Below are 25,972 nucleotides of genomic sequence, written 5' to 3' on the forward strand. Positions count from 1 at the left end.
GGCTAGTGTAAGCATTACCTAGCAACAACTAAACCATCGGTGTGTTATCAACTTTGTTCTCATCCTAAATCCAAAACACAGCACTGTACCAGCTACTAGAAAGGAAATTAACTCTATCCCTGCTGAAACCAGGACACTGCTGCATGCAAAAAATGAACGTACATGTTGTGCAGTATAAATATTGCCAGGGTCACAAAGACTACCCTTCAATATATGCATATATTAGGGATTAAGAGATTAAGAACAATCTGCTTTCAACTGCCCATTGCCGAGTCATTGATTTGCTACCCTGCTAGGCAGGCCGCAATGTCTCCATTTCTCCTGCAGAAAATTAAGCCTCTCTTCAAAATTCCACTGGGATGATGAACTTAATTTTGGATTGGAGTTGTTAAATAATGTTACAGTTGAGCAGGGAATAGGGACCAATTATTGTGAAGATTGGAAGACGACTACATTCTTTTAAATGTGACAGAATTCTGGCCCAGCTAAAAGACCATTTTTCCTCATGTCTGTGTCATTCTGACATACTGTACCTTATACCTAAAATATTTTTCATTCTGAGTTAAGTCTATCCTGATATGAAATGACTTTCTGTCTGAATTGTACATTAAGTGATCACTGGTCATTTCTTTCTTTGACCAAAAAAAAAAAAAGTAGGAACGATCTATTTAATTTTAGCTTTGAAACAAAGTAGATTTGAAGGTTGTTTTTCTTGATGTAGTGCTTCATCAGCAACTGAGCGTGTGTGGACTCCGGAGACAAAAGCTACAGTAAGTAAAAACCTGGTTTGTTTTTGAAGTCAGTGAGAATCAATCCATTAACTTCAGAGGTCTTGAGGTCAATCATGGGATAGCAGCAAGCTAGCGAAGCGTATAGTAACTGTGGTTGGAAGGTGTCATTCTAGCCAGTAGTCTGCCGTTCAGAATGGACAGCTTACATCACTGCTTTTTAGATACTTCTTTTACTGGCTCTTACATTATTTTGTATGTATATAACGCAATCCAGTACTACATTAGAGTCTATCTCAGTGTGGTTTCCACGATAGTAAGATAGCCTTGCAGAACAAGAGTCTTCTAATGGCTTTCCATTCAGCAGTGGCGTGGAGTTAAGTGTCTCTGTCCTGTGCAAACTCTGTTTTTAAGTTCCTGACTCCTGTGGAAAGCACGGTGCTGAAGTAAAAAAGACATCAATTGAGTTTTGTTTTGGAAGTATACTTACGAAGACTGCTCCCCTTGCATAGCTTCCATCTTTGAGTAAAGGAGCAATTGCCCTCTCTGTTGTTTTTAAAAAAAAAAAAAAAAAAAAAAAAAAAGTTGTGAAAAGCGAGTGAGGGGAGGAGACTTGCATATTTTGAAAATATGGATAAAATCACGTAATGTTTCCACTCATTAGGAGGATGAAGCCTTTATTCAAATCTTTCTGAACCTCAGGAAAGACCCAACATCCAAATTCAGAAGAATGTTCAGAGAAAAAGAAACTGGTTCTGATTTAATGAGTACGGTTTGTCTCCTTACTGCAAATATAACTGTGAAGGAGATAAATTAAAGGTCCCGGAACTAAATGTTTGATGAAAGTTGAATTATTGTGAACAAAAAGGCAAAACTGTTTTGGGGGAGTTGTGTTACAAAACAGATCCCTACTGCCAAGGTACAAGTGTTTCACACATTTTTTTCCTGTTGGAATAGCTTCTGTTTCCAGTGAAGAGGAAATGATTTTCCATTGCCCCCTCTTCCCTGCCCTGCCTTCACCATCTAGACTGTAAAGTTCAATTGGAGATTTGGAAGGATTTGAGAGATTTGCTTAGTCATACAGAATTATTTTACCTGAGAGACTTACACAGCTCAAGGGTTATTATAGCTATAATAACAATCAGCTCTTACGTACTGCTTTTCATTCATATGTCTCAGAGTGTGTAATAAAAGGTCACTATGTGCTTAATAGAAGGAGAAACTGAAGTGCAAGAAGGTAAAGTGATTTGATTGTGGCTTAACACCTGGGGTGTCACAACCAAGGAAAGACGTTGGAAATAAATCACAGAGGCTTTTAAAACACTGCTTCATGCTACTGACTTCATGCTACCTAACAGCTATCTGGAGACCTGTGCCAAGGAATTTTGCTAGCCCTGGTCTGTTCTCTTCCTAAAGATGTCTGCCACAAAAGGTGCTGCTGCTGGCATTTTCCTGGCAGAGATCACAGGCTGGTTTTTCCATCTGTACAGGCTGATGCTTTCCAGGTCAGGATGCAGGCTGTGAGTAGCTATTGTGTAAAGCTCATTTTCTGCATAACTGGAGGACTAATTTACATTCAGCACTTTGATCTCTTCAAACTCTAGCAGTGTTTCTGTCTCCAATCTGAGGGTCTCATTAGGACATACGAGGGACACAGCCACAGAAAAAATAGCATGTAAGAAGGGGGAAATGTCACTTGCATCTAAGCAAGTTTCACGTCTGAAGTGTTAAACCACTGTTCCTAGTTGCTGCTCAAGACTCGGAGGAGAAGTTAGCAAATATATAAATCAGCCAATCCATTTTCCTACTTTGACAGTCTGGGCCCTTGGGAGACTCTGCCGTGACACTCTGTTCTAGCACTGCATTTCACGTTAATTTAAAATGCCTAAGAAAAGAACCCTTGAGTCTGCTTTGTAGGTTTTATAACTCCTCTTGTCTCTTACTGCTGCTCTGCTACAGATAGAGGAGGGAAGTGGGATGGACGCAGATGCTGTCCTGTGCTGGTGATTCTAACTAAAAAGCTAGCTTGTATGTATGTGTATATAACACAGTGCAGATCGCAGTGTTCTCGGTTACTCTGCAGCTGTTGGTTTGACACATACATAATTTTAATTCACAGTGGTTTTGATGAATTTAAAGGAAGTTTTAAAATACGTCTCTTTCAGAAATTGGATGATTTTGCAGTCAGATGAAGTTTAAAAGGTATCGATGAGTGCTGAGCAGAGATTGTGTAATGCATCACCTGTTTGTAATCTACTAGAAGGTTTCAAAATATCAACATTCATCTTTAGATAGAGGGGTTAGTATGTAGCCTTAGTTACACTGTCTTTCAGGGATGCTGTGTAAGTTTTAGACAGTAGTGTAATAAAACCAGAAAACATCCTTAACTTGACCTGATGAGTTACTGAATTGGAGAGCTTGTCCGTATTTTTCCAGATGTATCAATCTAATAAAAGCTGTCACTTCTGCTGACAAATTTTGCCTCTCTCTTATCCTTAAATTGCAATAGCTGTAACTGGAACGTAACTCTAAGCCATACAAGACACATAAATGCATACTTGGGGTAGGGAGGTGAATGAAAGAGGTATTGTTCTCAAAATGGCTATTAACTGCGGAGAGGTTTTGGAGGGGTTTTCCTCCCACCGAGACTGGGAGATATGAAGTATGTTGCCTAGAAGGCTGTTCTTCCTACCATTCGTAGTAGGAAATTATTCTGGTTTTTGGCATCTGCCAAGACAGAGAATTTTAGCAAAAATAAGAATTATTGCTTACAATACAGTATGTGAATGTAGAGCAAAAGCAAAACCGCAGTCTGATGTGGGTAGTTTGAACAGCTAATAGTATTCTAACAAAATCAAAAGGAATCAAAAGGAAAAAATGTCTTGTGGTTTTTGCTAAATTTCTGAAAGAACTTGTATTTAATTAATATTAATTCCTAAGCTTATTAACAGATTTACTTTTCAAATTCCCTGAAAATTAATGCTGTTCTCAGGAAGTACAGTAATTGTGCAGAGAACATGTTATTATTCATTGCTTAAAGGAAACCTAGCAACCTTTGCTTTATGTGCAAAGCTAAACTTGTTTTCAAAAGAGCTGACATGGTGGCAACAGATGGTAGAAGGAGCAGGAGCTCTGACTGCAAAACTGCTTTGAAGCAGTTTTTACTATTTGCTACTCTCGAGGCGCACCTGCTTTGTGTGATAAAATGAGGGTTCCCTGAATTAACCTCTGTGAGTCTCCTTTTTGATATTACTGATGCAGATACGTTTTGCTTGGGTAATTTAAGCTGTCTTTACTGTCCCATGCCAACTGGTGTGTGCTGTGGCCGAGAGCGAAGGGGCAGCTGCACAGCATACTGAGGGGAAGCTTTTTTACCTAAGAATTACACAGAAAAGGGGAATGGCTGTTTTCTGACCCCAGTAAAAGATCATCTAGAGATTTCAGTGGTTAGATTTTCTTGTCCTTGATCATTTGTCCAGTATCTACAGTTATCCCAAGATGCAGAAAAGAAACGTCTAGCGCTGTTCATGAATTTGTTTAGATAACTCTAAAGCTGTGCCACTTAAGTCAGGAGGGTAGCCTAAACATTTTCCACGTGTTCAGTTTCTGCTATAAAATGTTAATGCGGGAATCAGACAGAGTCCAATAAACTGCCTGAGACTTTTTTTAAAAAAGAAAAAAAAGACCCTACCATGGCACTGTACCATGTTCCTTACTTTGATATAATTAATGTTATTAATCATGGTCTTTTTCTCCTTCGTTAATGGGGACAAATTAAAACTGTTATGCAGTTTTGAGAGAATGTGAGCTGTGGGCTTTATCCTCTCCAGAAGAGGAAGAGCCCTTCATTCATGGCACCAATTTACAGCCGCTTTCCCTCACATGTAAGCTTAATGAAGCTTTGCCAAATAACTAATTCTCTGAGTTCATGGAACAATAATTGTCACGTGGTGGTGGTGGGAAATAGGATTCTGAAATAATCAAGAGTGAATGCGGCTAGAAAGAATTACAGAGCACCAAACAGAATTTTGAGCTGACCTCTATAACATTTTAAATGCCTTTAATTTATTTAATATGCTTAAATAATACATTTATAATAATAAATTAGTAATTTAACTAATGTGTCTTCTCTAGAAGCTGCTACATATCCCTGAAGGCAAAAAGCAGAGCTGTCAAAGTACTAAAAATGAGATAGATCTTTTTACACTATGTCTAAGCTAACCAAAAAACTACTACAAAGAACACAAAGTGCAGGAATAAAACACGTCTTTCTTGGAAGTTACCACTGTGGGACAGGAGTAATTGAATTGTGAATGTGAGTAGTTGCAAGTTTTCCTTGACATCTTCTCTCTTATCAGTAACAGGAATGAGGACTTGGGCACACAGTTTGACTGGCTATTCCAGTAAATTTCTTGGTGCCAACTCTCCTGATTGTCTTGGAAAATTGCTGAAATGGGAAAAAAATGCCCAGGAGGGGTTGATACAATTTGGGAGATTACAAAAAGTTGTACTGGAAAGAAAGAGAAACTATATTTTCCATTTCTTTCTTTTCTCTTCCTCAGGCTATTGTTTGCTCATTATAATTACATAGGATGTCTAGAATGATATTCCCACTGTAGCTGAAATAGGGCGGTACAAACAGTATACTGTTGCCAGCACATCTCAGAGCATCAAACCCAGTAAGTCTGAACCACGAGTGTGTGTGGCAATACTGCTACTTGTGCATATACAGTTGCTTTATCTGCAGTAATTCCGTTGAATCTCATGCTCCTGTATTTTCAATGGAGCTTCCCTTGAACTTAAACAATATTGGCTACATACATTAAGATGAGTATTTCTGTGGGAGTAAGTCACTGTCACATCTACTGTAAAGTCTGTTTCTGTGCCCTGCTCTTATTCTCTGTCTGGGGTGTTTTGTTTCTAAGACAAACAGTAACTCGAGGCCCCTGCTTAGATGATGTTCTTTACAAATGCAGCGTTCGTGCTTTTGTTTTTAAGGAGAGAGGTTTTTTCCCCACAGAGCATGCAGGTGTGCTCTTCAGCCTGGCTAGTTTTTCTTCATAATATGAACATCATTAGCTTGGTTCTTGTCATGACCGTACATTTGTTTGCTGTAGAGCTAGACTTCGGAGACATACCCTCTTCAAAAGATTAACGCAGGAATCAGTACTACAGTTCGCATTTATTCCAATGGCAAAATTGACACCTTCATGGTCAACTAAGCTGATGAAAGGAATGGTTTTGCTCATTTACTGCTCATTTACAGAGCTCTAGCTCTTCTGTGTAGCATCCCATCTCCCTGAAGGATTCTTAATGTTGCTTTCAGATTACGTACCTTTCCCAGCCTTGGGTTTATTGGCCGCGTGTAGACAGTGGGTTCATAAACTCTGTGGAGCTCTTTTTCCAGGAGTACGCCAAAATTTTAGCTCTCTTCTGGTTTGCACACCTGGCTTTGCTTCCCATGAAGGAAGAGGCAATGGCATATGCTTGGACTTGTATGTATATAAACCCTTCATATTGGAGGGTACACATTTAAGAAACTGTCTGCTTTATTTAGGATTTTTTTGAATGGCTACCTCCTGGCAATGTGAAGCTTCTAGAAGATGTCACTAAAGGTTAAGTTCCCCTCATAACAAACCTTTTGTTTTTGTCTACACGTTATTGGTCAGTGTTTGAGAATCTGGTTTGAGTCTTTAATCGAGTGAGATTTCTCATGTACAGCGCGGCCCAAATTTTTAAGCATTAAAGAGCATTTCCTTCCAAGTAGCTGATGATTTATTAACACAGCAATGACATGTTTGAAGCTGGTTTTTTTTAAGCTGGTATTGAAATACCCCTGGTATTTAGGTAGCATTTCCCTGTTTTTTGTTTAAGTATCTGTTGATGCTTTTCTTGACATCCAGACGTAATAGGACTGTTTTGCACTGCTGGGACGGATGTGTGTAAATACAAACTGTTAAAGACAAGATATTTGTCATGTTTGCAGCTTTGTATACTTATTATACTGGAGTATGGTAAACATGAGATGTGCAAGATTTTCCAGCTAGCTCAGAAAACTCCCATGATAGCAAGTAATGTGATTGAATTTAAAGTTATTTCCTTCACTCTAGCTCTAAAATTTCAACTGTTGGTACTCATTACATTTTTTTTTCTTGTCAACACCACTCTTTCTGCCGTGGCCCTGTTGGCTGGATTTCTTTCATGAGCACTGTTCGTTACCTGATACCAGTGTAACTGGAGGACATACTACTCCTCAGTCCATACAGGACAAGTTTTTCATACACAGTTATAGGAATATACACAATTTTGCGTAGTACAGCACAGTATCAGTATGGTCTTTCCAACGGATTGTACTAATGTGCTATGGCACAGAGATGAAATATTTTAATAAAAAGACCTTGGTGTCAAGTACTTTTGTGTACTTGACACAGTCAGTACGCTGACTGAAAATAGAAAAATTCAGAGCTGTCAGTCTTGCACTTACCTACTTAATTTACAGGCAAGGAACAAATGTAAATATGTAGCAGTAGAAACTGGCATTTTGAATTCCAAACACAACCTTAGCAGGCTTTCCCCTTTACGGAAAAAAGCCTCTTTCTCATGTGTAATGAGCTTTTCATGCCCCTCACCCCAACAGCTAACAAAATGTAATGCTCGGTGGTGTAACAGGGTTCAGAATCCACTCCTAGCTTCCAAATGTTTGACTAGTTTGATTACTTAAACTTTGCAAATGTACTGAGAATTGGAACATATTTTGCATATTTCAACATAATGTTGAAAGATATTAATTTGTTTCTGTCAAAATTATATCATTGGGACACTTTATAAAACCACAAATATGTTCTCTCAGTTTCAGTTTTACCTCTAGGTAACATCAGAGTTTAACAGGATATCACATCTTTTTCCTCTTGTAATAATTACCCCATTTTAAAACACTGGGAACTTACAAATATATTTAGATATTACCTTCCTACAAATTTCCATAGACATAGAAGAGTGGTCCATGACACAACTAAGACTACACAGTCATTTCTAGAAAGCCATATATGAAGTAGTTCCCTGTTTAGAAGGGTAATTCAATGAATGTATTATTGATACAGAGCTACTAATGCAGAACGGCTGAGGTGAACTTAAGTCAGGCTTATGGTGAAGGAGCCACTCTGGCTTATTTGCTTACATATATTTTCTTTGTAAATGTGAATTTAGAAGTTTCTTCTGTATTAAGCAGCAAAAATTACATTTGTGAAGTGCTGACTTGGTTTGGTGGAAGTGAAACCTTTCTGCCAAGATCCACGTTGCAGGCTGAAATGAACGCTCAGTGTTGTCTTCCTGAAGGACTGCCACGTAGCTGCTCAGGCCAAGTCACCACAATATAATATACCCTTGAAAATGGAACAGTCTAAAAGTAGCTACAGTATTTGGCCACACAAAGGAATGTTTTTATGCAGAATTATAGGGCTTGTAATATTCCAGAGGTCAAGTAGTTTTCCTGTCTGCACATCCCATAGTCCTTGTCCATCTGTGAAATACCAGATTAGACTGAATAATCAGATTTTCCTTACTATTTTATTTCAGACCATATTTAATATACTAGTGCTTCTGCTGTAGCTGGGAATTGACTGGGAGGCTGCAAGGATATTTATTTTCTCTCCTAGTAGTTGTCACAAATATTTGTCTCCATTATGATTATACTCAAAATGACTCTGCTTGGTGGTTTACATCAATACTGCCACTCAAAAAAAACCCCAACCAACCCAACCCAAAAGTCAAAAAAAAAGTTGGAGGAAATGTGAAAGCTGGGAGACAAGCTGCTTTGGATGTACTTCCATGCCGGCACTTTCCAAGGAAATTCTAATTATGTTAATGTCTTCAGCTCTTGCTTTTGAGCTGCCTTTTTTTTTTTTTTTTTTTTTTTTTTTAATTAGCAGGGTGTTTATGAAAGCCCCTTTCCTTTTCCCCTCAGGGGTGTGTGTAAAGCAGCCGTTGTTCCTAGCAAGTGCGGAGCCCAGGGGCACTGTCCCCCTGTGGTGGCAACCCTGAGGGGCATTGGTTGCGCTCACCCACCAGCATACAGCGGCAGTCAGTCTTTCTTCTAGGCCATTTCTTGTCATTAGAGAGCAAAAGATCCCAAGTCCATTCCAGTATGGATCTGTGCACACAGGGAAACCGTATGATACATGTTTATTTATGATTAATGGAAATCAGTGTGATCCTATGCATAAATTGGTTAATGAGTACGAGGCCTTGTCAGGCACTCCATTAAGGCTGCACAGGAAATTCTAAAGCCAATTTGAGCTGACTTCTTATTCTCAACTTGACTATAATTTACGTTTGGATGTTCAGCTTTTGGACTTAAATCTTTTATGCTTTTTGGATAGAGACACTGAAAATGACTCCATCTGCTTTAGTCAGTAAGAGGATTATAAGCAGCACATTCTCGCTAGAAGGCAGAAAACTTTACGTGCAGTATTTTCTTTTCAGTGTGGTTACAGTAGATGGCATTGAAAGATGTATGACATGCACACTTTTTCTCTGCAGCAGGAGACACTGCAGATTTGTTAACTAGTAGAGACTTTACAATATATAGTTTTCAGTGTCGAAGAGAAAATCTGATTTTGAGTTATTAAGTTTGGAAACTATATTCATACACCTGCCTTTCCTAGATAATAGAGGATATAAACCAACGGTTTCCCACTTTTCTATTGGAATGGCATATGTTGCATAAAAAACTGGAGAGTGCGCTCCTTTTAATTCACCTGTGACATTGTGATATATTCAGACCAAGGCAGCCTGAAGGAGGAAGAAAGAGGTCTGCGTAGCGAAGCTTCTGCAGTAGTCGCTAATAGCCATCCAGCAGATCGGCGTATCCTTCGAGACTCTGCCACAATCTTGTGAGCTTAGGAGAATCCTCTGGCTTAGGGGTAGATCCACCAGTGATTGCGTGTATTTTCCTTGTCTTCCTCTGCCTTCACCCTCCCTGAAGCAGGTTCACTGGATGGGAACAGCAGTAAGAATGCCATCAATACCCATTTGGAAAACTGTCTAAAAGAGGACTGAACAGACTGAGGACAGAACAATGCCAGTTGTTTATTACGTACTCTTCTAGCTGGAACAAAAACTGAAATTTAACAAGGCATTGTTGAGTACAAATGACTTCCAAATTTGCTTACTGCAAAGCTGACTTTCCAGTTATAAAATGAATCAGATGGTTCTTGGATAGCTGAAAAACAAGAAAACCAACGAAGCTGACAAAATTGTGTCTGTATGAAATGGACCTCTGCTTGTTATTTAGAGGTATCAGCTGAAATCTGAGCCTAGCCTTGTGAAGGAGAGTCATCTGTGGGGTTGTTTTCTGAGCCCTGGGTACAACATTCCTCTGTGGGCATTTTCTTTAGGAGGCCATGCAGTGTTGCCACGTTAATTGTCAACAGGAAAACCATACGCTCAAACTAGTTTCTTGCCTCAATCCAAAGCTTGATCTTGATCTTGATCCCAAAATCATTGGGAATTTTGATTTGCAGCTGTATAAGTCCTGAACTGCCAAAACCTTCAATAGAGTTGAAAACCTAAACCAGAACTTGATTCTAATTTGCTTGTGTGTCCACCACCAAATATATTTTTAAAAGATCGTAGCATATGATATAGATGAGGAATTATACTACGTTCCAGCTTCCCTGGAAGTCCTGCCTCTTCTGTGTGTAAGAGCAGGGGCACACATTGTGTTTTCAGCTGGCTGACAGACATGGGGGCTGCTGCTGTGAGCTGAAGAATGTAAACACTGTGCTCAGACAGAGCAAAAATCCCCAACACCTTTGTAGAAGAACGTAAAAAATCCATCAAAATCCAAAACTTGCTGTGGAATGGAGAAAACACGGGTCAAGACCAGTATTTATTTCGTCGTTCATCCTTTTCCCCAGACTCCCTTGGCATTTTTTCCTTCTACATTCTAGTCATACACAGATAGGAAGAATTAGACTGCTGATAGTGTTAGTATTATATGGCACTTCAGTGGTGGGCCTGAATCTTGCATATGAACAAGAGCTGGGATGCAAAAGGGTGGCAACGCAACTGGGACAGAGAACCAGTGGGATTGCGAAGAGCAGGAGAAAGTCACATTTTTGCTATCAAAATGGAAACGTTGAAGTAGTGGTGGCCAGGAAGGGGAGTCAGTGTGCTAGCAGCAAGTGGGACCCCAATAAGCCCCAGAGTGTCTCTGGTGGGTTTTTGTACGTGTGTATGTGTGTTTTCAAAACGGAGCTAGATGGAAAGAGTGGTGAAAAAAGGCCAATACCGTGTACAAAGGCTGCACAGCCGGGGTTGGAAGTGGAGTTGTATGAGCTCTTCCATTAATCACCTTTTTATTTCCTCCTTCCCTTCCAGGTGCAAGTGGGAAGTACACCTCAGGACCAAAGAATTGTGGGATACATTTCCTGCACTCACTTGCAAGCTATTGCAGGTACTGTCCTAATTTGCATATCTTGGTTTTTCATTATTTCTAGGCCTGTGGTGCCTATTCTTGCGCAAAAGTAGCAAGTATCGCTCCTCCAGTATTTCTGATAAAGGGCAGTGTGCATTGCAAATAGCAGTGAAATAGTGAAGAAAGAAGGGTAGACAAGTATCCCCAAACCTTCACATTTTCAGTCTTGGAGTAATTAAGTATTATAGGACACAAACAAAAAATATCCCTTGAGACCTTTTCTTCCTTTTGCTTCCTCTTAACCAAATATTGTTATTTTAGCAAATACCTTACTATCTTCATTACTCAACAGCATTTAACAACCCATACTGTGAGTATCAGCATATAAACTAAAATTTCTTTGTATGTAACTAGGGGATTATCAGAAGATACAAGTGGGGACAGTTTTTCCATCAGAAACTGGCAGCTGGAATAAGCCCAAATTCTTTGGTTTTTGACCTGCAAATTTCATACACAAATGGCTAGCAAGTTAATACACTCATTGAAAACTTCCCTTGGTCGTGTTCAAAAGCAGTTCCACTATTACATTTACTACAGCATGACACGGCATGCTCTGTGTCCTTTGTTTCATGAAACAGTATTTTCTAAGGTTGTTAAAGATACATAAAATGCAAAAACTCTTAGCAGGGTGTGGAAGGCTTTTTTGGAATTTTCATTGAGTTACCTTAAAAAAGAATGAGATGTTCTTTAATAGCAGGTTTCTGTGTCTGCGAGATACATGGACTCCACTGCTTCCCATAACCAGACTGGAATTTCATGTAGCTCTGTCAGGTTATGGTGGAGCCTGTTCCTCCTCAACCATCTTACGACCTTTTATGACCTTTTTTCATGATAGTATCTCAAAACTCAGCTCTCCTTTTAATATTAATATTCAGAACAAGACTGAGGTAGATGGGTGGCCTTATCTCCATTTTACAACCCAAGTCCAGAAAGCAAGGGGAAGAAAAATTAGTAACATCAGGTTGTTTTATTCCATTTTTACTGTTCTGATGCATACATTTTGAAATCGAGACGCTTCTCCATTTTAGCTGTTTGCCTGAACACTCATCAATTAAAATTGACAAATACTTGAAATTCTTGGGAGATGTCTACAGAAAATTTTCCATGTCTCTCTCCTATCTTTTGCATCAGAACTATCAGTTCTATACTTAGAGTAGGTGTAGTAATAAAATAAAAGTCAAATCTACATACCTTTACTTTGTGTAAGATCAGAATTTAATTTAGCCAGAGGGGTGGATATCCTTAGTTTTACTTGATGCAACTGCGATTCTTGTGCTCCTGAGAGCTGGAGAGGACAACATAGCCCTCCTAGACTGCTTGAAGACAGCACGTACGCTGCAGATTGAGGCAAAAAAGTAGTGTATTATAAATGGTAGAACTTCGAACCTAGGTGCTACAGCATGTCTAGCTTAATCCAGTCAGGCAGCTAGCATTCTTTCCGCTTTGTCAGCGCGCCAGTTGCAGAGAGACAGACTTGGGAACAAAACTGTCAGTCCCTGAAGTACATTAGAGAGACTGGATCGTTCTAAAGAAGATTCGTGAATTTTTCAGCTGCACTTTAACAATGTAACGTCCTTCTTTGGTTTTCTATTTTAAACTCTGGAATTACGGTAATGTACTGTGAGATTGCTGTTGTGGAGCTGAGATTTGTTGCTCTTCTAGTTTAGGTTATAAACCTCCATTTTTAGTCCTGTTCTTTTTTACAACTTGGTCATGTAGTCTTTGAGAACCACGTTGTGAAATCCCTAAAACATTGAAGAGGAAGAGGGGGGAGGGAAGAAGAATGGGGAAGTAATGTTCTATTTTCACAGTCAGCCTAAAGCTTCTTCAAGGGTAAAACGCAACCTTTCATTTTCCTACTTACATTCTTGCTTCTTATTTTTAGGCTTATCTAGTTCAAACTACATTCAAATAGAGCAGACAATGATTTAGGAGTCTGACTGTCCTTTGATACATCATATTAGTTTATGTAATGAAATGGAAAACTAAAGTTCGTAAGTTTGGCAGAGCTGTGCTTTCTGATTTGTATCATCTGATTCATAATTTTTTTAATGTGTGAAATGTTATCCAAAAAACAGTTCAACGATGTAAAGATGTGGTATCTATAAAAACAAGCACTGTTTGAAAGGTTAGACATTTAAATCATCTTGTCATGCATGGCTGAGTGCAATTTGGCATCCCTTCTGGGATACATAAACTTACACTTGACAGTTGTGATACTCATCTAAGTATAAAATGAAAGGATCCAACTGCTTATGGTCAGGGACGAACTACTAGTGCTTTTTTCAAGAGATGTGCTGGCTCAACTCTGTTCTGAGCAATTACTATTTTTTCAGACCTGACATTCACCTTTCTCAGTAAAACTTTAGAATTAGATGTAACTTATAGAATCATAGAATAGTTTGGGTTGGAAGGGACCTCTGAAGGCCATCTAGTCCAACCCCCCTGCCGTGGGCAGGGACATCTGCAACTAGATCAGGCTGCTCAGAGCCCCATCCAACCTGACCTGGAATGTTTCCAGGGATGGGGCATCCACCACCTCTCGGGGCAACCTCTGCCAGTGCTTCACCACCCTCAGCGTAAAACATTTCTTCCTTATATCTAGTCTAAATCTACCCCCCTTTAGTTTAAAGCCATTCCCCCTTGTCCTGTCGCAACAGGCCCTGCTAAAAAGTCTGCCGCCAATCCTCTCGGTTCTCTACCTATTACTGAATGGTGCTGTGTAGCAGCTCTTTGTTTCCACTGTGGAAATAGCTGCATTTCAGTGACAAATGAAGGGATCCTTTAATGAGACTTGAATGTAATTATTTTCCAAGGGGCTGTTAAGTTTACATGGTTCTTTTATGTCTTTCAATTAGTCAGTGATTAATGTTCTGGACAGGTTTTGCTGCCTAGAATCCACCCACCTCCCAGGTCCCTTTGAGTCATGCCTTTCAGACACCCCACTAAGCCATCAAAACAGAGTAAGCCTCAAGCTATTCCAGCCCAGGCCTGGGGTAGCGTGCTGGACGCCATCTCAGAACCTTGTTCACGTCCCTGTTTTGCATTTGTGTGAATCTAGTCATTAGCAGTAGAGGTGCTGGCAACACGCTTCACTAGCACCAGTTTCAGGTCCCACAAGCCTACACACAGCTTAAGCAGAACTCGGCTCAGGACTGAGAGAGATCCCTCAGTGTTTGAAATTCTGACTGTGCAATCAGGAGTAACTTCAGTGCCAAGCATCCTTAGGCAGTGATTCCACATATGTTTCTGAAATAGCAAAGCTGGCGTATCCACACCGTGGCAGCCTGCCCTTGCCCCCTCTTCTCAGTTGTGCGAACACAGCTGTTGTAGGCTGTGTTGCACTTGACTGGGGACCTGACCTAGCTGAAAAGTAACCCCGCAGAACAAAAGGGGTTTTTTTGTTGTTGTTTTGGGTTTTCTGGTGGTTTGATTTTATTTTGTTTTCCCAGCCTATCCTGGATTAAGTATGTTAGAAGTGTAGGGGTCTGCTTAATCTGTCACACAGTCAGGTGTGACACAGCCTGTCTCATGGCTACACTGAAGGCTTTGGTTGTGACTTGGAAACAGTTTTTTCCTTTTGACTAGGCTTTACATCCTATGCTTTACAAGCTTTTTTTGCTCACCTTCCCCAGGTTCCCTGCCAATATATCCCATAGTGCTTATCGGTGCTGAGAACTCTGGTTTAAAAACCTCCACTGGATCTTTTAATTTCCTCTGACTAGGTCCGTCAGCTGCCTTGTTCAACCACCGTAGTGCTCCTTCTAACATCTTTCAGAGTAGGACAAAACAGTCTTCCTCAGTGTACAGTACCTACCTGCAGTTCTAACTAAAGCCAGGATTTCACTTCAGCATTTCCGAAGTGAATGGAAAGGGCAAGTATGATTATTCTATAATGAACAGAGATGAAGTATTTATTTATGCTGGCTGAAGTTTCCCACACTGCCCTTTTGTCCTTCCACAAAATTTGAAGCTGAAGGGAACTTGCAGAGAATTTGGAAATGCTGACTGCAGGAACCAGTCACAACACAATTATTTGCATTTTTCCAGGCCAGTTACTGAGGAAAACAGTGTAGAACAATTAGCACAAATCTGTATCTCTGGTTAATCACTGGTGGCAGTCAATCAGATCAATGATTCTGTCTGAACATTTAATTAGAGCTGAAGGCTGGAAGAAGTGGAATGTTAGTGTGGGGAGTTACTACCTAGTTCTTTTCCGTTAATATTTACTGATGCTATTTCATTTCAGCAGCAGTTTCTGAAATGTCTGCTCCCCTGATTGTTCTGGATTCAGGTTTGGCTTCTCCTCTACTTAGGAGTCTGATTAGTTCAGTTAGCTTCATCTCCAAAGCTATTGATCATTGGGAGCTGGTAACTTCTGCATACAGATACGTGCAGTACCTGCTGTGTAGCTGCAGTAAGCTGGATACCGTTAGTTTAATATTAATCTCAGAAAACAGTTCTATTTGAGTTGCATTAGAGGATCCCATCTTTTGTCATGGAAATGTAGCTCACTTCATTGCACACATTCCACATAGTGTACTGAAGTGCAATTACTTCTATGACCTCTAGTGGGGATAATCAGAGACGCCAGACTATCACAAGTTCTACACTTTTTCTAAAAAGAAATGAAAGTCATGTTTCTAGAGTTCCAAGGCTACTATTTTTCTGTAGAGCCCCCTGAGGTTATCTGGTGTACAGTGCTGCCTCAAAGGCTCAGCATTCTTACCGAGGGAGATGTATGTCACTATGTAGTTAATGCTTTTTTAGTAATAGCACTGCATGTTACCAGACACCTTTCACAATATCCTCCTAAAATGTTTTTGCCTGTCTGTTGTTTTTCTCAAGAGTTTTCTGTTTTGGAGAATTTTACCTTTGTGTGTTTCAGTTAAGTGGGTTTGCTACATTCTTGACGCTGGTCTCTGACAGGTTGCTGCCTGAGTTTTATGCCCATATGGTAATGGCCACACTATTTTATCACTCATCCTAGTGAAGCCATGCTAGATGGATAATTCACAGAAAATGCAAAAAACTCTTGACAGTTCAGGGATGTAAATGCTGGTCTTAAGACAGGTAAGTAATTTATATAATTGGGACTTTGTAGGGAGCAAGACGTTACTGTGTTCTTGTCAACAAGCATCATGCTTAAAAGTTATGAGGAAACAAAGGCAGGCCAGAAGAAAGTACTGGCCTAAGGAGATGAGACAGGATAGAAACATCTAGATGCTGCAGAAGGAGGACAGTCCATGAATTTGAATAAGCTTCACCAGGAATGAGAAAGCTGGGACTGTTCAGCTTCAGCAGAAGGCTCAGGGAGGATCTTACCAAAGTGTGTAAATACCTGAGGGGAGGGTGTAAGGAAGATGGAGGCAGACTCTCCTCAGTAGGGCCCAGTGACAGGACGAGAGGCAATGGGCACAAATTGAAATGCAAGAAATGCCTTTAAACAAAGGAAAACGTTTTTTATTGCAAAGGTGACTAAGCACTGGAACAGGTTACCCAGAGGTTATGGAGTCTCCAACCATGGAGATATTCAAAGCCTGACTGGACACGGTCCTGAGCAACCTGCTGTAGGTGACCCCGCTTGAGCAGAGGGGTTGGACTAGATGATCTCCAGAGGTGCCTGTCAAGCTCACACTTTCTGTGAATCTGTAATTTCGTCTGTATCGTTAGTTAAGCAGAATGTATATGTTAGTCACGCACACCTCTTGTGATTAGTGTCACCTGCTCCAGGCTGTATTTATTCCACATGACCTATTTCTTGTGCTTTTGTCAAGCTATGTCTTCACTGTAGGACTTTCTTGTGCTGTTGTAGCAAGGGGTTTTCCCAAGAATACATTGGTCTGGATTTGTGTCAAGCTGTGTGATTAGGGTACTGTGTGAACTTGAGGTACAAGTAACTAGAAACTGTAGGTTAGGAAATAGATCCAGGAAGCGCTTGTACCTGCTTTTATATTACAGCCCAACTGGTAAAGATTTTTTGGGAATAACACGAGTGGAAGAAAAAAAAACAGATTATTTGCTCTTGGAATTACCAGTCTGAAGAGATGGGTCACTGTCAGAACCTACTTAAAGCTCGCTCTTTCCCTGGTCATGTTCTTTTCACTATTTCTTTTAATTATTTAGGATTGTATCTAATCATGCTTGGTTGAATATTTCTGACTCAGTTTGTATTTAACTGTAGTTTTAACACCCCCACCTCCCCAAGATGGTCTTGAAAATCCAACCCTTCCCAGGTTGATAGCGGTAGTCCTAACACCTAAAGTTTGTCTGTATGCTAGCGCAGTTACAGTGTGCTGCGGAGTTCGCAATTTAAAAGTCTATAAAGAGTGCTGGTGACAGCTGCAGTTGAGATGAGTGATGAACAAGCTGTGAGGATGTAGACTTAAATATTCATCTCCATAGTGGCTGCTGAAAGCAGCTTTGGACATACATAACTGATGGTTCTAATTGTGTTTTACACCTTTTCAATAGCTAGCACAAAGTAGTAAATTAGGTTAAAATAAAATTGTAGTCAGAGTAAGTTTTTGAAGAAAAGTAATGCTGTTCTGACTTGACATATCATGTCAAGTCTGAAACAAGCAAAATTGTAACTTAACTATAGGTACAGTGAAAACAAAAGGAAAGGAAAGACAATATGGTAAACAATTATTTCTAGAATGTGTCTCTTCCTGCTCTTTCCCCACATCAAGCTTTTGCTGTAATCATTTTAAGAGAGGCAGTAATTAATTTTTTCTTAGGCTTCATGTCACCTAATGTGCTTGAAATTAAGTGTGGTTAGTTGCTATAATTAAAGAGCTGTTTTATGTGTCAGATGGTTTCACAAACAAAAAATATCTGGCAACCAATCGATCTCAACCCTTTCATATCACCCCTATAAAATGGGGGCACATCCTCAGCACATGGCCTACTGTAACTTCCCTGCAAGTGGTGAAAAGGATCTGGTTCTTTATTTCTGAAGTACTGCCTACCTAAACCTGCATCTACACGTACCTTTAAAAATACGAAAAGATACTTCCAGTTTAGGCATTCTTACTTGAACACAAATAGAACCCCTCCTCGGATGGACTAGTACAGTAGGAGTAAGCTGAATTTACCATTGATGTATATTTACTAGTAACACTTGGAAGTTAAATTTTTCATTTTTAAAAATTAGAAAGCAAAGCAAAGAAGGATCAAGTGGTTTACCCCAGAACGTGCTGCCCAGTTTTGTCTGAAGTAGGATTTTAATGCTGAACTCCTGATTATAAATGTAGTGCGTCAGATCCTCCTCCTCCTGTGGCTAGAAACGTCATCATTTTGGCTGGTTGTCTGCAGCACAGATGCCTTGTCGTCTTACTTCTTCAGATGTGCCTAGTATGATTGATCCCAGAAGGAGATATTTATATCATCAAAAAGTGTGGTTCCTAATGAACTTCATAATGGGCTAAGCACTATGTACTGAGTATGCTATTAGCCGCACCATTTTTTTATCTTGCACCCTTTTTCTCAGGATGTCTAGCAATAGCTTAGCAACTAATATGTGGCTGAGTAACGTGCTAAAAGGAGGTCTTATTTCTTGGTTTGGTTATTTGTTTGTTTGTTTGCTACAGGAGATACTACTGTTCGATGTGAGCAACTGGATATGCTTCAAGATTGGCTGTCCGAATTCAGAAAATCTACCTCCTCCTCCAGTACAGCCAATCCAGAGGAGCTGGTGGCTTTTGATGTCATCTGTGGAGATCTCAACTTCGATAATTGCTCCTCTGGTAAGACAAGGTTTTCCTTTTCCTGGTGTCTACCTATTCCAAAAAGGAATAAGAAAGTTCTAGATTCCTGTGGGTTATAGCAGTATACTAAGTTGTGACTGACTCTTGCAAGGAAAAGACTTAATTGCTACAGATACTTCTAAAAATAGGTACTAGCCTTGAGATGAGCCCTGGAGAGTAGCTCACGCTTATGAGCTCTGCTGAGTTACTAAGCATGATGTTTTTTAAGGCCCAAAGGGCAGTAACTTGTGACTTGCGGTAGCAATAATGAGGACAGATCCAGTGGTTTAGCTTTACTTGAATTAGGTAGACACCTGTTGTCCTAGAATTTTAGTTACTAATGGAAGACGTATATTTTAGGATTTTTGTGAAGAAAAAGCAGTGAATTCATGCAGTTAAAAATAATTAATGCTGCAGAGAGAACTAAACATTGCTGAATCAGTCTTGGAAAAAATTAACTGATGCTGTGTACTTCTGGGGTTTTTTGTTTTTTTTTTTTAATTTTAATAAATTTTTAATTTTTTTTCTATATTTGGATGCTGAGGGTACTAGAAAAAGAACTCCACAAAGCCATAATTAATGGGTGGTGAGTTCACAGAGATGGTAGCCTTTTCCAAACGTAAATATTATGCTCTGTTAACGGTTAAATTGCCAACATAAGAGTGCAGAGCATTGTTTGTGTGTCCTCTCTGCCTTCCCGCTCGGCACAGCTCAGGTATCCAGCAGAGCTCCTTGCTGGCATTATACCATGGCAATCGACTGCTGGTTTGGAGCTGGCAAATGGATCAGCGGTGGCCAGCGGCCAGCTTGCCGCAAGGCTGATGGCTAAAAGGCCTTTTGCGTGACTCGGCCAAAACTGAAGTGCTGAGAGATGTAGAGCACAAGGCAGGTACAGTGGGGGGGTTCATCAGAGGGATGGCGTCTGTGCTGTGTTACCAGGGAGATGTGCAGTGTACAGGTGAGCTCAGGCTGCGGTATTCAGCAATTCAGACCAGAGTTTGTGGATTAACAGGTGAATTTGTGAACAGCATCCAGTGTGAACTCTGTAGTCTTCAAAAGAAGCCTAGGTAACTGAGGCTGAGAGCAACAACTGAACCAAAAATACTTTTAAGAAACAAAAAACAAGCACTGTCTGATCTCAAAAATAACTAGTATTCTCTGATCTCATGACTTGTGTCAGACACTTGTAATGGAAGATTTTAGCAAAGTTGGAGAAACATTTATTTGGGTAGAAAAGACCATCAACCCAAAACAGCCCTTCTGCTGTTTGTTTTCTAGCTTGTATGTACAAAAAATAAATCAGTCACAACTATATGATCCAAAGTAAACTCAGAATGGTCAGAGAAGGTGCTGGCAAGCGTGCCGAATGGTAAAAGAACCCATTTTGCACTGTGGAGGTGAACAATACGTGGTAACGGCTACAGAATACTGTAGTTAAACACATTATTAGGATAAAATATAATGGTAGCAGTGGCAGTGAGTTTTTAGGGAAGGAAGGAAAGAAGAAATGTGGTCAGTAACAGGTCCTCAGCCAGCCAAGCTGCTACGCAGACAGGCTGAGGAGGCAATTGCAGCAGTCCCGATGAAGGGAAACAGAAGCTGGGGGATACAAACGGACCCATCTGCTGTGATTTGACTGTTTCACTTGCAATATTGTTGGTGGATGGAGTGGCCTGGAGGCAAAGATGTCCATCAAGGAAATAAACAACCTGCTGCATACCAAAGGGGAGGCTGCCCAGTCAGACTGCAAATGGAAAGTGAGTGGGGCTGTGCAGCATGGGGAGAGAGAGGGACGGGAGTCAAGCTGTGAGGCAGAACATCTGGTCAGCATTCCCTGCCTGGGAAGTTTTGGCACTCTAACCAAGACCTTGCACAAGAAGTACAGAGTATAATTAATGCTGTTGTGACCTGTCTTCTTAAAGCAAAAGTAAAAACAGCTATTTGCTTTTGCAAATAATAGTTGTAAATATTGCAACCACTACTAAAGAGGATTGAAAAGTAGGTTATAAAAAACCATTTTATTTTTGCTATCTCTGCAGTTTATTTACATCCCCCTCCCCTTTAAAATTCACTCAGCCTGGAAACTGAAATTAAGCTGGCTATTTCATTTTTTTATTTTTAGATTGCTTTCTTATGCACTAAGCAAGATTAATGCAATGTTTTAAAGTCTTCTCCTCCATTTTTACATTACTCCTTGTTTTAGGGACATTTGTTAGCATTGCAGAGAATTAACATTTTAAGATTACTTTTTTTTTTAAACAATAATCAGCCGCCTGTAACTCTGTAAATGATTTTCTGTATTCTTTCCCACTCCACAGACTGATACGGCAAGTAATTAATGTTTCGGTGAATATCAAGCTTCTATTCTTAGATGTATTGACAGTACAGTTTTCAAAGATCTCCAGGTCCGTGAGCAACCTTATGCTTATGACAAATTTTCTGTAACTCAGTTTTCCCCTCCAGCCCTACAGAACATTATGACAACATTCATACAGTGAATTCACACTTATTGGGAACATTATTAGAAAGTTACGTCCTGTCAGGTTGCTTTGGACTGACTTGTGTAAAAGTCTATTATGTTTTTAAACCTTTTAGCGTAAGATAAAAAGCCTTCCAGTCAGATAGGTTAAGTTTGACTTGTCACCATCAGTGCCACAGTTACAAATTAATCATGACAAAATTTTAATCTGTCTTAGATGGGTCATGCTGATTATGTTTAGAATGTCTTTAATGCTTTAGATAGTATCCCAAGCAAATTATGAATTGCCTGTCCTTTCTCTTATCTATTATAGCTTGGAAAACATTCAGTGAATTCTTCTGAAGCATGTAAAGCACAAGCTTTTATCTTCAAACTTACTGAGATATGTATATACACCCACAAACCATTTACATTGTGAAGCCATTTACATTGTGAAGTCAGTCCGATTCTCCGTTGTGTGATCTATCGCAACTAAAGTTTTGTACCAGTGTAAGCAATGCAAAGTCAGTGGCAGGGTAAGGAAATACGTTGGAAACCCTTCACTTCAGTTTACAGCTAGAAACTACCAAAAAATGTCTCTCATAGAAAGACTTTGTAGGAAAGCACTGTTATTAGCAAGCACTTGTTGGAATTTCTAATCAAGACAAGATATTGCTGTGCATGTAAAGCTACTACTGAACTGGTTCAAATCCACCCCTATGTATGTATACCGAGTAGGAAGGAGGACTTGCCTTTTCCGTTGTGGCAGAACACAGAGTTGTCCACAGGTTTACAACACGTAGCTGATGTGCCTTTTCTTGGGCTTGTTCCTTCCCTGCAGAGGACAAGCTGGAGCAACAGCATTCTCTGTTTACACACTACAAAGACCCATGTCGAACTGGTCCTGGGGAGGATAAACCATGGGCAATCGGTAAGACCTTCTCTAGCTATCAGTGTCTGAACATGTACTTGTCTGTCAGTCGCACGACATCTATAAGCAGCAGGTAGTTCAGCTAACTGGCGGTAAGAATTTGGTGGAGACCAGGTATTTACAAGGGGTGTTTCTGTAGCATATATTTTATAAACCGTAACAGTCTTGCTGAATTATAATTAAGAACCAGAGATCTCAAACTTCAGTCCACATTCTAGAATTTATGCATCAAACTACTTGAATGCCTTCCCACACCTATTCTACTTTTAAAATAATCTCTAGATTACTTGGGGGGGGGGGGAGCCAAATTATTGTTTCTGTACTTTCTGCATGCAGTGAAAGCCTGCAGCTTTTGATCAGAATGTTCCATTTGATGTTCTATAAATACTGTAAGTGAGGATGTGATCTAACAAAGCAATTCAACAACACTATGAACTGGTAGGGTTCACCTTATAAAAGGTTTCATGGAACTCTGAGCTATTTGTACCTGGTGAAACTCAGTTGAACTTGGTGAAGTTTTAGATCAGGAATTAGACTTTCTCTAGAGGAGCAATTATAACTGTGAAGATACTAAAGGTAAGAATGTGGAACTGTTTAATAATGTGGCTTTACTCTGTTGTAGCAGAAAAACAAAAAAATCAGACATTGGGGCTGAGAAACTGGAAGGGCGGAGGCAACATTTTGAAAGATGGCAGGCGGTGGGGAGGTCTGGATAGAGAAGTGAACACAAAGCACTCTCAGTCAGAGCGGTCCCCTCTCCCCCACATGGATGCTGTCCTCGCACACCTGTGCCCCCGGAAGCTTCCCGAGAGGCAAGTCACAGGAGGTATGCTGGGACAGTCACATCTCCCTTTCTGTTCACAGGTACCTTGTTGGATCCTGAAGGATTATATGATGAAGAAGTGTGCACTCCAGATAACCTACAGAAGTATGCAATTCCTAATCCTCCCACATGCTTTAGACAATTCCTTAAAAAGCCAGTTCATCGCTTGCTATTTAACGTTTCACAAATTGAGGGGTGGTTTATGGACTGAAAAAAAACCCGAAACAAAAAAAAAACCAAACCACCAAACAAACCAAACATAATTTTTTTACTCAGGGGTACTTGAGGAAGAGGAAAAAAAGGGAAGGAAAAGTGGCTGCTTCCCTAAGTCTAATAGAATTGGCGTCAATGGGTGAAAAGAGGAGCGCAACCGCAGTCAGTGTTTTTATGTCTCTGGAGTTGGTCCCACCTGGGCAGGCCCATAGGACAAGAAACTCTGAGCACTACCAAAAAGGGGGTGCGGACAGCTTGTCTGAAAGGCTTTCTGCAGGCAGCCAGTTCCGTGGTCACGGCACTGTAAAGGACAGCAACAAAAGGAAATACAGTTCTCCTCAAATAAAAAACCCATAAAGTTTAAAACACCACCCCCAACCCAACAACTAATTACCCATTCTAGAAGGCTTGCAGAATTCGATACACCTAAAAAAGCAATCTCACAAATATAGAGAGGAATTAAATAGCACATCAGACATAACTACGAATATGGCTTAATACCCATCAGTGATACCAGCGTGGCATTACTTTTAAGGAGTGTTTGATACTGAGAAACAGGTATCTTTGGTTTTAGCTAGTGGACTTACGAGAAATACAAAGAAACTTAATTTGCAGAAGTCTTAAGATAAATTTCTTGAATATCTGTACCGTTTGCTAAATAATATGCCAGTGGAGAGAAATTAATAGGCTTTGTACATTTTAGAGCAGCCCTTAATGAACGTGATAATCCTTTTTGCACCTTTTCTACCTTGAAGGCTAGTTTAATGGACTAAATATATTACCATGACTAACTATGAAAGATGTTCTAGCTGTTAATCACCAAAATGTACTGAAGAGGTAAAGTTATTTGAATTAATGAGTCTCTGCAGATGCTTCAGTTAACATACGTAATGGAATGGTACATTATGTAGGCACAGTTTATGTTGGCATTTTTACTCGCGAAGTGCAGTACACTGCATGGTATAGATGGACACTTAGTTGAATGTATTAGGTGAGGCTACCCCTTGAAGTCGTCTTTGTATCAGTTTTGAACAAAGAAATGGCATTCTAGACATAAGGTCTGCGTTTAGTTTATATTCAGAATAAGGATTTGTTACAGCAAGTCATGCTTTGCGCATTCAAGAGCCTGCAAAATTTCCAGGCGTTTCTATTCACGTATTGAAAATGCGAATTTGGTACATGTGAAAGGGATTTCTGGAAAGCAAAAGTAAGGTAATTTGGCCCTATAATCAAGTTTGCAAATGCAAATCTGTGTGTGGGTGTAACGTTCTATTTTATGGTTCCAAGAGCAGGCTTGGAGCTTTTTAAAAAAAAAAAAAAAAAAAAAAAAAAAAAAAAATTTTTTAAAACCCCAAACCAAAAAAAACCTCTGTGTTTTTAAGCGGCCTTTTGAGACAATCTGTCACCAAATTACTTCTGGGGTATTTTGTTTTATTCCCTGAAGAGTTAGTTGTATTCAGCAATGAAGTTCCACTGGCAAATACATGACTGATAGATGAAGAGCCACCAAATGATCAATGAAGATTTTAAGAGTATTACTTCTGCTACCACTGTGTATGTACAGAACCTCGGTATGAGATAACTGGAAAATATTCTTGAGAGTTGGTAACAGAATATACGTAAGACTTTTTGCCTACTAAATGTGGCTTTCAGTTTTCTGCAATATGTTATAATTCTCTTAAACTGATGAAATCCCCCTGTATTAGACCAGAATTTCCCCTAGCTCTTTATGCAGATCTGCAGGGAAACAGGGATCTGCAGGTGGACATTATGTAGACGTGCTCATATATTACAGGAACCATCACTTCCACGAGAGGCCAAGAGAGCCTGTCCTCCCATCTCTGCAAGGGACTGGTAAACATAAAAACTGCCACTAAGTTCAGTAAAATTTAAAGGCATTGATGGAATCTGGGCTTTAAAGACATTTAAATGTTAAATAGTACAGAAGCTGAGGAGCACTGTCTAGCCAACAGGTATGATTCATGTACACAGCAAAACAGGGCACAGCCTAAAATTGATCCGTTCTCAAATTTTTCAATAGTAAACCTTGATCAAGCTTTACAGACATTTAAAACAGACTTTTAAATTGACAATGTAAGCTATGCAGAGAACTACTTCTTCATCAGCACTCTATAAATAAAATTAAGTAGTTCACATTACTAAACTAATTAGGCCATAAAAGCAGAACAACTAGTTCTTAAATATCTCTCATGTTAAGTACAGCATATGTAAAACATCGGACTAGAACAACATACTTGGTACAAATAATGAGCAAGTCATTTATAATTATAGAACAATTAATAAGCTAGATGTAACAATCTGGGCCCTACCACAGTGCTGGAAGCCACACAAGCTTCTGCTCAGAAAGGCTTCATGAGATGCACACAAATAATCTCATCTCACAAAGATGATTGTCACCTTCAAGCAAAGCACTGGAAGAAGCCCATCTTTGCCTCTAAACCCCAAATAGAGTCTGGCACAGGAGAGCGCATTACAGCACAGCTAAGAAACAAGATTTAAATGCAAATTTTTCCAGTCTCCACTGCTGGACAGTGGCTCACAATTCTGGACAACAGGCTGCAGCACCAGTAAGA

The 25,972-nt window shown here is 39.9% G+C and overlaps 1 protein-coding gene across 2 annotated transcripts in view; it reads left to right on the plus strand.

Annotated features, from left to right (window-relative positions):
* SMPD3 (sphingomyelin phosphodiesterase 3) overlaps nt 1-25,972 on the plus strand; it is a 125,477-nt gene that overhangs the window by 90,362 nt on the left and 9,143 nt on the right. For both annotated transcript variants that reach the window (XM_076349341.1, XM_076349342.1), the window contains exons 3-6: nt 11,109-11,184; nt 18,798-18,953; nt 22,253-22,342; nt 23,207-23,270. In XM_076349341.1, coding sequence (XP_076205456.1) covers nt 11,109-11,184; nt 18,798-18,953; nt 22,253-22,342; nt 23,207-23,270 — 386 coding nt within the window. The remainder of the gene's footprint in view (nt 1-11,108; nt 11,185-18,797; nt 18,954-22,252; nt 22,343-23,206; nt 23,271-25,972) is intronic.

The sequence above is a fragment of the Aptenodytes patagonicus genome, chromosome 11 (assembly GCF_965638725.1).
Source record: "Aptenodytes patagonicus chromosome 11, bAptPat1.pri.cur, whole genome shotgun sequence".
Taxonomy (NCBI): Eukaryota; Metazoa; Chordata; class Aves; order Sphenisciformes; family Spheniscidae; genus Aptenodytes; species Aptenodytes patagonicus.